At 38.6% G+C, this 11,847-nt stretch overlaps 1 protein-coding gene across 1 annotated transcript in view; it reads right to left on the bottom strand.

Annotated features, from left to right (window-relative positions):
- Nucleotides 1-966: 966 nt before the first annotated feature.
- LOC105093284 (IQ domain-containing protein H) overlaps nt 967-11,847 on the bottom strand; it is a 121,140-nt gene continuing 110,259 nt past the window's right edge. Inside the window, exon 13 of the mRNA XM_064486353.1 lies at nt 967-978. Coding sequence (XP_064342423.1) covers nt 967-978 — 12 coding nt within the window. The remainder of the gene's footprint in view (nt 979-11,847) is intronic.

Raw genomic sequence — 11,847 nt, 5'->3', positions numbered from 1 at the left:
GGGACCAGGCATAGTTCAAGGAGAAAAATGTATTGAAAAAGTTTATTTTATCAAGCTTTTGTCGGGTTTTCCACTGAAGGGAAAAATCACATGTGATTTCTGATTGAATCCCTTGAGTTACGCGACCCATTCAAACATGATGAAGGCTTAGACTGGGAACCAGGTGCACACTCTGGTGATCAATACCAAGTGTTTGTCTCTGTTCAGCTGGTATTTTTAAAGCCTTCGTACAGATCTTGCTCCTGTTTTCTAGAGTTTGCAGACTTCTAGTCAATTACACATGACTAGATTTCCTGAACCAACATCTTTAAAGGACGTTTGGGAGCTTCAAAAGGTTAGTGATGGAACACCTGTCCCACTTTGGCGAAATGAGGAGGAGCAGGTGGCTCATATATACGCTGAGGTTTTCTTCTGCTTCTCCCTACACACACTGTCCTTCCTGGGGTCTCGGAACTTCTCTGAATTTAGAAATGTGGGCTTCCCAGGAATCCTTAGCCAGACACTGTATTTTCTGAAATATATGTAGATTATATTCAGGATTTTTGGTTGTGATAGTCTCTGTTTCGGCTCCATTGTGATGGTGCAGCTTTGCCTTCAGCACTGGAAAAGCCCTGTTGTCTTGTAAGCTTAGACTTGGAAATGGAAGCGAGTTAAAACAAGTCTACTATATTTCAAAGAAAAAGTTTCAAACTATTAAATTTAACTAACGGGTTCAGTGGGAACCTTACAATATTGACCCTGCACATTATAAAATATGTACTGCTTACAATGAAAAAAAAATGGTTTAGCACTTGTTTACAATACAGCATGAGGTATTTTCAGCCCTTGTATAGAAATTAACCAGGATCGTTAGTTAATTAACACCTCACCTTAAAATTGGTCTCGCCTTGCATATTAGGTGCTGATATTTCTTGATGGATGATGAAGAGATTGCGAGCAAAGGTCATGAGGACCCCCTGGAGATCCTCACCGATTGTTCTGTTAATGATATCCAAACAAATGAGTTTACCAACGATTCCCCTCACAAGCTTAAAAACAATCACCTTCTCATTTGTGCCTGTCTGGTGATGGAATTTAATGAGTATTTTCAATCTCACAAGGTGGCAATCTTCAGGGAGATATGAAAGATGAGGCTCCATTTTAACTTGTCAACAAAAAGGATTTGTGTAATGAATATTCTTTATTAATCAACTTAGCAGAATGCAGGAATAGGTTCAGTCATTCCTAGCAAAAGGCTACCACTGCGCCAGGACACTAGCATTAGCTCATGTTAAAAATTAAGTTAGTTTAGGAGAATTGTTGCTGCCTGTAATTTGTGCCTAACAATTCATCTGCCTACAGAGGCATTTGCACCTCAGTACTCTGGGAACTTTCATCTAGGGTTTCTTTTCTATTTCATGCATACAAGTGATTCCTGCTTCTGATGAGTGTGCCCCATCTATGTGCAGAAGAGAATGTGCCCCATTCGTGGAGAGCTGTCTTTGTGACGCTGAACACGCATGTAAAGATTTCAGAGACAGCTTGCCAACGATCCTGCAGAATTAAACTGCGGTCAGTGAACGTTCCCAGACAACTAGATCATTGTAAGTTTTAACTTGGAAACAAAGCGCTAGGGTATTTCTCTAGCTATTTTTTCAGATTTTATCAAAGGAAAAAAAGAGATTAAGTGAGTGGATTAATTTTTTTAAATTGTTCTGCCCTGAGAGGGTAAACCTAAAGAGCTAGCTGCTCCTTAAGGCAGCTGCAGAGAACTTTGGGATTACTTCTTTCCCAGTTGTTACCTATAAAATAAGTCACCTTAGAGTCTAAGGCTTGGACCCCTTTGGAATGGCTGCCTTCCAGCCTGACTGGGCGTTCCCTTGGTTCAGGGTGGGAGGAGGCAGCGTCCCAGGTCCAAAGACAGGAGACAGCACCCTGTGTCCTGCCACTGACTGTGTGACTTCGGGGAAGTTACTTAAGCTCTCTGGCTCGTCATTTCTTTTTCTCTGAAATGAAGGAGTTGGACTAGATAAGTGCTTCCAAACTTTTTGAGTTACAGTCGCAAAATCCAAGGAACCCCATCCCTACCCCTTATAGCTACTGAACATTAGTATCTCTTCCTTTAATAGAAAAAGTAATAGCCAAAGTCACCTTTAGACTCATTCATTTTTAACAGTGATTTGTATTTTATTGCCACAGGATCAGTATGTATTAGACCCTGGGTGCTTCTGAAAAAATTCCTGGGCCCCATCCGGATCAATAAAATCGGAATCTCTGGGTTTGCGATTCTAGAATGTGTAGTTTCACCAAGCCCCCCCCCCCAAGGTGATTCTTACATATACTAAAGATTGAGATACATCCTTTGAAAAAAATTGTGTGTGTGTGTGTGTGTGTGTGATGCTGGGTCCACACATGTATTCAAGCCCCTCTCGCCACCCCTCCTCAGCCTCCTCAGGTCCATGGTTCCCAGGTTGGGAACCAAAAAAACTGGATGGACTCTTAAGTCCCCTTCCCTATTAGTAATTCATTTGTAGACTTTCCTTCATTTTCCCTTCCTTGAAATTTCTCCTCAAATTCCACTATTTCTGGAAATATCCCAATATAATGGAGTCAGTATGAAGTTACCCCAGCAAAGCCAAGCCACACAATTCTGGTCTGTAAGGTCATCCCTTCCTGGAGCCCTCACCTGACGTGGCCTGATTGCAATAAAGCCAAACGAAGCCCAGCCATCTCATGAAAAGCCTCTCCTTAATCCCTCAGAGAAAATCAAGCAACACAAGAAAAGTTTGTATTTGCTCACCTTTTCTTTTCAATATGCTGTAGATGTTAAAAGGATAAGTCAGGATAAGTTAGGATGACTTAAATGTACCAAATAACTACATTCCAACATATGAATAAAACGCAATTCAAGGTTGTGGCTCCAAAGTTCTGAGTCCTAGACGGGGAGACAACTTTGCCAGCCCTCCAGAACACCCTGGAGAGACGTTTGCAGGAAGGAAGCACAGAGAAGCCTCCTGAGTGGTGCAACAGGACTCTTCCCAACATAAATGTGTCTAGAGGAGCCTGCGTCAGGGCTGGAACGGGATGTGAGGAGGGTCTCCAGACCCGGCCTTTCTGGGGAGCATCTTACCAAATCACCAGAGCATTTTTCTAAGCAAGCCAGAGTGACAGCTGCCTGCAGTCAGGGCATCTGAGCTGGTTCCTCACCAGTCAGACTTGCTGTGCCTTGCAGGTGTTTGTTTTTAAGTGTAATACGTTGTTCAAACTAGCCCCTTTCCCATCAATTTTGGACAATTAATCAACTTACTTATGAACCCCCACTGCCACACCTAAAGTCAATTTATGAAATACTTGAAGACCTAAACAAAACAAGATAGACTTCCAATAAATCAGCATGCTGATTAAAATGCATGAGAAGCGTCATTCCTGTCGGTTGTTATAGTCTATTTTCTTAGCTTATTACATCTCATAGACACACTTCATACTCACAGCATTCCCAACTTGTCTCTCTTCAGGTGTTCATAAAATATAAAGACAGTTCCTTGTCTGTCCTATAAAATTTGAATGGGAAGAAAAGAAATAGCATGTTATATTGGAAAGAAAGGAAAGAAAACACACTAAGACCACTTGGACTGATCTGAATTGAAATCTAGAGCTCTGCAAATACTGTGAGAGGCATATTTGGGAAGGCTGTCTCCAGAATGTGGAGGAGACATGTCCTAGGACAGTGTTTTTTTTTTAATTGAGATGATAATAGATTATAATTTACATATAACATTGTGTAAGTTTCCCATGTACAGCATGTTGATTTGATGTATTTGTTTTTTGCAATATGATTGACCACTGTAGCTTTAGCCAAAATCTCTATCTTATCATATAATTATTATCTCTTTTTTGTGGTGAGAACATTTAAAATCTAGTCTCATAGTGGGTTTGAAGTATATAGCACAACGATGCTGAGTATAATCACTTGCTGTGCATTAGATCCCTGTACCCTTTAACCAACGTCTTCCCAATTCCCACCCTCACCCCCACCCCAGGTAACTCCCATTCTACACTCTGTTTCTATGAGTTTGACTTTTTTAGGCTCCACATATAAGTTACATTGTACAGTCTTTGTTTTTGTCTGACTTATCTCCCCCAGCATAATGCATTCAGATTCTATCCATGTTGTTAGAAATGGCAGGATTTCCTTCTTTCTCATGGGTGAATGATATTCCATTCTATATATATACACCACATCTTTGTATTGAGATATAGTTGATGTACTATGTTACATAAGTTACAGGTGTACAATGTAGTGATTCATAATTTTTAAAGGTTATACTCCATTTATAGTTACTATAAAATTTGACTGTATTCCCTGTACTATGTACTATATCCTTGTTGTTTATTTATTTTATACATGATAGGTTGTACCTCTTAATCCCCTATACCTATCTTGCCCCTCCCCTTTCCCTCTGCCCACTGGTAACCACTAGTTTGCTCTCTATGAGTCTGTTTCTTTTTTGTTATATTCACTAGTTTGTTTTATTTTTTAGATTCCACATGTAAGTGATAACAAACAGTATTTGTCTTTCTCTGTCTGACTTATTTCACTAAACATAATACCCTCCAAGTCCATCCATGTTGTTGCAAATGGCAAATTTCATTCTTTTTTATGGCTGAGTAGTATTCCATTATATATACATATGCAGTATATCTTCTTTATTCATTCTTCTGTTGATGGACACTTAGGTTGCTTCCATAACTTGGCTGTTACAAATAATGCAACTATGAACATTGGAGTGCATGTATCTTTTTGAATTAGTGTTTTTGTTTTTTTTTTCAGATATATACCCAGGAGTAGAATTGCTGGCTCACATAGTAGTTCTATTTTTAGCTTTTGAGTACCCTCCATACTATTTTCCATAGAGGTTGTACCAATTTACATTCCCACCAATAGTGTTCAAGGGTTCCCTTTTCTCCACAACCTCACCGACATTTGTTATTTGTGGTTCTTTTGATAGGTGAGAGGTATATCTCATTGTGATTTTGATTGGCATTTCTCTGATGATTAACAATGTTGAGCATCTTTTCATGTGCCTATTGGCCATCTGGATGTGTTCTTTGGAAAAATACCATCTGCCCATTTTTTTTTTTAACATTTTTTATTGATTTATAATCATTTTACAATGTTGTGTCAAATTCCAGTGTTCAGCACAATTTTTCAGTCATTCATGGACATATACACACTCATTGTCACATTTTTTTCTCTGTGAGTTATCATAACATTTTGTATATATTTCCCTGTGCTATACAGTGTAATCTTGTTTATCTATTCTACAATTTTGAAATCCCAGTCTATCCCTTCCCACCCTCCACCCCCCTGGTAACCACAAGTCTGTATTCTCTGTCTGTGAGTCTATTTCTGTCCTGTATTTATGCTTTGTTTTTGTTTGTTTGTTTTTGTTTTTGTTTTTTAGATTCCACATATGAGCGATCTCATATGGTATTTTTCTTTCTCTTTCTGGCTTACTTCACTTAGAATGACATTCTCCAGGAGCATCCATGTTGCTGCAAATGGCATTATATTGTCAGTTTTTATGGCTAAGTAGTATTCCATCGTATAAATATACCACATCTTCTTTATCCAGTCACCTGTTGATGGACATTTAGGCTGTTTCCATGTTTTGGCTATTGTAAATAGTGCTGCTATGAACATTGGGGTGCAGGTGTCATCCTGAAGTAGATTTCCTTCTGGATACAAGCCCACGAGTGGGATTCCTGGGTCATGTGGTAAGTCTATTCCTAGTCTTTTGAGGAATCTCCACACTGTTTTCCATAGTGGCTGCACCAAACTGCATTCCCACCAGCAGTGTAGGAGGGTTCCCCTTTCTCCACAGCCTCTCCAGCATTTGTCATTTGTGGATTTTTGAATGACGGCCATTCTGACTGGTGTGAGGTGATACCTCATTGTAGTTTTGATTTGTATTTCTCTGATAATTAGTGATATGGAGCATTTTTTCATGTGTTTTTTGATAATTTGTATGTCTTCCTTGGAGAATTGCTTGTTTAGATCTTCTGCCTATTTTTGGATTGGGTTGTTTATTTTTTTCTTATTGAGTCGTATGAGCTGCTTATATATTCTGGAGATCAAGCCTTTGTTGGTTTCACTTGCAAAAATTTTCTCCCATTCCATAGGTTTTCTTCTTATTTTACTTCTGGTTTCCTTTGCTGTGCAGAAGCTTGTAAGTTTCATTAGATCCCATTTGTTTATTCTTGCTTTTATTTCTTCTAGGAGAAAATTTTTGAAATGTATGTCAGATAATGTTTTGCCTATGTTTTCCTCTAGGAGGTTTATTGTATCTTGTCTTATGTTTAAGTCTTTAATCGATTTTGAGTTGATTTTTGTATATGGTATAAGGGAGTGTTCTAGCTTCATTGTTTTACATGCTGCTGTCCAGTTTTCCCAACACCATTTGCTGAAGAGACTGTCTTTATTCCAATGTATATTCTTGCCTCCTTTGTCGAAGATGAGTTGACCAAAAGTTTGTGGGTTCATTTCTGGGCTCTCTATTCTGTTCCATTGGTCTATATGTCTGTTTTGGTACCAATACCATGCTGTCTTGATGACTGTAGCTCTATAGTATTGTCTGAAGTCTGGGAGAGTTATTCTTCCAGCCTCTTTCTTTCTCTTCAGTAATGCTTTGGCAATTCTAGGTCTTTGATGGTTCCATATAAATTTTATTATGATTTGTTCTAGTTCTGTGAAATATGTCCTGGGTAATTGGATAGGGATTGCATTAAATCTGTAGATTGCCTTGGGCCATCTGCCCATTTTTTGAGGTTGGGTTGTATGAGCTGTTTATCATATTTTGGTTGTTAACCCATTATTGGTGATATCATTGGCAAATATTTTCTCCCAATCAGTAGGTTGTCTTTTTGTTTCGTCCATGGTTTCCATTGTTGTGCTAAAGCTTTTAAGTTAATTAGGCTCGTTCGTTCGTTTGTTCTTTCTTCTTTCTTTCTTTCTTTCTTTCTTTCTTTCTTTCTTTCTTTCTTTCTTTCTTTCTTTCTTTCTTTCTTTCTTTGCTATTGTTTCCTTTGGGAATCTGCCTTTTAGCTCACTTCCTGGGTGATTCTCATGCATATCAAAATTTGAAAACCACTGTTCTAAGAGGAATGGGTAAAAAAAAAAATAAGGAAAATAAAGAATCAGTTTATTGTGTGGAAGATAATTTGTACTTCAAAGGAAAACTGTACATTGTCTATAGGACACCCTATTGCCTTGATTCTGGGGGAGATATTTTTAAACTCTGTTAAGTTGTAGGTGACTGAGAGATGAGCAAATTCTGTGCAGTCTGATAGAGGTTCAGTTGATTTTCCTCTCTTGCTCTCCTTATGGAAAAACCAGTTTTGCCTCTGTTTGCATATTCATTTCAATGTTCATGATCTATAGATGTCTATTTTTGGATTCTTTTTATACTGGTTATAACATTTGCCTAATTCTCTCTTGAATAAAATCTTTATCACGTGTTTAGTTTTGTATTTGTATGAGAGGTGTGATTTTATCCTTTTTTGAAAATTATTTAACACTAGAGTTGTCTGGTAGGGGAAATGGCTGTCCCGTGAAGCTGTGACCTCCTCATCACTGGAAGTACCAAAAAGAAAATTACATTTTGGGGTTTTGGTAGAAGATACCACATGCCAGGATTATGACTGCTCATTGGCTCCCCATTTTACCAAGAAACCTGGGCATTGGAACAGACATTGGACTCAGTTGCCTCAACCTAATCACAGCCCCTCCTGACCATCTGTACTTTGTAAAGGCCCTCACTCAGGCCGTTCTAATGGGCAGCCAGGGTTGAGGACTATTGACTAGTTGATCTGTAAGGTGTCTTGCATCCTTTATACTATGCTGTCCAATATGGTAGCCACTGGCCACATGGGGCTACTGGGAACTTGAAATATTAGTCATTGAAGTTGAGATGTGCTGTAGCTTTCAAAGACTTAATACAAAAACGTAAAATACCTCATCAATAATTATTATACTTATTTCAAGTTGAAATGATAATATTTGTTTTCTGTTTGGGAAACATCCTTTTCTTGATACTGTTTTCTGAATCAATCATGTAGGCTAGGTTATGCTGCAGTAATTAAAAAACAATTCTTCGTTTTTATACCAAAAAAAGTTGGTTCGTGCTCATACTTCATTTCCCATGTGGGTCAGCATGGGTCTCTGGTCATTGTGGGCACACTCAGGGCTGAAGGAGGCTCCATCTCTGCTTCCAGGATTTCTGAAGCAGGAAAAAGGATATGGCGACTCATGGAGTGGCTCTTAAAGGCTTCTGCATAGAAAGGACATACAGCACTTCTGTTTATATTTCACTGGCCAAAACAAGTTACATGGCCATGCTGACTTCAGGGAGAGGGCAGAGGAAGTACAATTCTGCTGTGCGCCTGGAAGGAGAAGAATCTGAACATTCTGAACAGCCCTAATGATTGCCACCACGGCAATGCCTTGGCCTGAGGAAGTGAGAACTGGCGGTGGTGGAGCTATTTAGGACCGTGGCACACTGCCTGTGTACGTGTGAGACCAGCCCTGCCACACTGTCGCAGGCAGTAAACATGACACTTTTCTCCATATGGCTTTCATTACAAGTTCATTTCATTAGGAAATCAGTGGGGGTATTTTGTAGCATTACAGAAATACCAGGAATGAGACCCACCGAGCTGGTTACAAACTCAGCAATGCTTCCTTCCAATATTCAGCAAGGAAAAATAAACTCATAGGGTGATCTCATTTCCCTTTTACACCCCTGAGATTTTCAACAAGAAACATCATGTGAAATTCTGTGCTGATAATGGGAAGAAAAACAATGTTGAGAATAAGGGCTTTTGAGGATTCTTTTTTTGGTGGCAATGACAATAAGATATAGTTAATATTGCTGCTTTTTCTGGAAAGAGCACCTACATTAAATTCGACCAAGAGTGGGAGCAGGTGGCAGAAGTTACACTGGAATTAGGGTAAGTGATCTTCTTTTTAAACTCAGCATAACTCAAGAAGGCAGTAAAATTTTGGGAGGTTAATTGTTAAACACATTTTTTTTCTTTTGTAAGGTGTAAGTCATGGGGGTTACAGAGAATTTCATGCTTCTTCAGCTGAAGAATATGTAAGAAGTACCTAGATGGAATATTTCTTTTGAAATGGATCCCAGAATTCTTGGATTGGATTGGCAGTAAGATTTTAGAAACACGTATAGTCAGTCTGAAACAGTCCTTAGGGGAAGAAGGCGCATAGGAGATGTCCTAGTGTAAGAGAAAGAGTCAATCATGTTTGACTTATGGACAGTTATGGTGTCAGGCCTTCCATAAAATGTCTGGCTGTGAGATCTTGGGAAAGTGCTTAAACTCTTTAAGTCTAAATTCCTCACCACGATATGGAAGAGATAGTAACTTTTTACAGAAGAGATACGAAGATTAAAGAGATAATAAAGTAATAGTGTGTAGCTTAGTGCCAGCACACAGTAGGTGCTCTGTAAATGCTGGTTCATTGCCTGCCTCTCCAAGAAAAGGCAGAGGAGAGAACAAGTGGAGAGTTCTGACCAGGGATGGACTCCAGGGTCTAAAAAGATGAGAACCCATCTCTGGAAAAATAGAGCAAGGGCATTGTTAGAGAATTTCCAGATTTTCCACGTAGTCACATGACTCCTTCTTCTTACCTCAGATTTTTGTGACTCCATTTCTCTTTTCTTGTACTATTGTTTATTATTTGCTCTTTTTGTTTCTATTTAACCCCTCCTACCTTTTTTGTAGATTGTTCCATTCTCTGGATTTTATCCTATCTATTTTCTGTTGTTATCTTTTTCTCCTTCACATTGTTCCATCACTCCATCACCCCCAATCTATATTTCTCTTTCTCTCCCATTTCAACTTTCATCTTTTATTTGTCGTTTTAGCACAGGTGACCTGGAGGCAGAGTCTACAGAATTTACAGTACGTGTTCGGCGCCTCTCCGCCCTTTCTTCGTTCTTCTGACTCTCAGAACCCCTTCCTCTGCACCATCCACTGTTTCCCTGGGGCCACAACGGTCTGTTTTCCTTACTAAAATTTGTTCTTGGAATGAGACTGATCAACTCTGAGCCACAAAGTTGTAAATAACCTACAAAGTTTGGTGCTTTACTTTTCCTAGGAGTGCTAGAACTTCAATCAGGTACAAAGCCTTTAGTCAAAGAAACAAATCTCTGATAATAATTTTGGGTAATAGAAATCTCTGATTAATAATAATTATGGCATACGTTTTCTTTTCAGTAGGACTCATCCCCTGCCAAATATGCCCACTCACAGAGCTTGTCCTGCTTTGATATTTTAGAAGAAAATAAAATAAATTGATTCAGGTAAATCTAGAGTTAGATTTAGCCACCTTCGGGCACATGGAAGTCTAATCAATTTGGGGCTAAAAACCACAGTTGACCATTGAACAACATGGGTTTGAGCTGTGTGGGTCCACTTATATGCAAATTTTTTCCAACAGTAAATAGTGCACTGCTACACATCTGTGGTTGGTTGAATCCTTGGGTGCTAACCTGCAGATAAGAGGGCCAACTATGAAGTTATACTTGGATTTTTGATTGTGTGGAGGGTTGCGGTCTCTAACCTTGTCATTGTTCAAGGGTCAGCTGTATTTAATTTCAAAGAGACTGTGTTAAGCAGATGCAACAATTAATTTCAGATAAATCAGTTCAGTCTGGCCTTTTCAGTCCTTCTATATTTTATCAGTTTTAATGTGATTTGTGAGGGAATATGAGCTTCATCATATATGTTTGCAAACAGCATGAATTAGTCTAATCAAAAAGGTTTATGCACCCTGACAGCACCCTGCAGTGCAGTGGGGATTGCCAAGTGTCAGCCAGGCCATCCTATTCAGTGTTGGCCACGTGCCTAAGGTCCGTATGCTTTTCAAGGGCCTATAACAAGATCTGAACCCTGAAAAATTGTACTTGTTCTCAAGTATGAAAAATAAAAATTAATATAGAACTAAGTACAAAACAAAATATTTGATCAGTTGGTTATTGCCCAATTATTTGTCATTATCTATGAATTACACTTAATGTGACAGGTGAATATATTTTATTATTTTTTAAAAAATTGAAGTACCATGTGCCAATTTCTGGTGTACAGTACAATGTCCCAGTCATGCATATACATACATATATTCATTTTCATATTCTTTTTCATTAAAGATTATTATAAGATATTGAACATAGTTCCCTGTGCTATACAGCAGAAACTTTTTAAAATCTATTTTTATATATAGTGGCTAACATTTGCAAATCTCAAACTACCAAATTTATCCCTTCCCACTCCCTTTCCCTGGTAACCATAAGATTGTTAACTATGTCTGTGAGTCTGTTTCTGTTTTGTAGATGAGTTCATTAGTGTCCTCTTTTCTTCTTTTTTTTTTAGATTCCACATATGAATGATACCATATGGTATTTTTCTTTCTCTTTCTGCCTTACTTCATTTAGAATAATGATCTCTAGGTCCATCCACATTGCTGCAAGTGGCATTGTTTTATTATTTTTTATGGCTGAGTAGTATTCCATTGTATAAATATACCACTACTTCTTTATCCAGTCATCTGTCAATGGACGTTTAGGTTGCTTCCATGTCTTGACTATTGTATACAGTGCTGCTATGAACATTGAGGTGCTGATGTCTTTTTGAATTAGGGTTCTCTCCAGATATATACCCAGAAGTGGGATTGCTGGATCATATGGTAAGTCAATTTTCAGTTTTTTGAGGAATCTCCATACTGTTTTCCATAATGGCTGCACCAAACTACATTCTCACCAGCAGTGTAGGGGGAGCCTTTTCTCCACACCC

This window comes from Camelus dromedarius, chromosome 5 (genome assembly GCF_036321535.1).
Source record: "Camelus dromedarius isolate mCamDro1 chromosome 5, mCamDro1.pat, whole genome shotgun sequence".
Lineage (NCBI taxonomy): Eukaryota > Metazoa > Chordata > Mammalia > Artiodactyla > Camelidae > Camelus > Camelus dromedarius.
The sequence above is the reverse complement of the archived record's forward strand: the minus strand, read 5'-3'. Positions and strand labels throughout refer to the sequence as shown.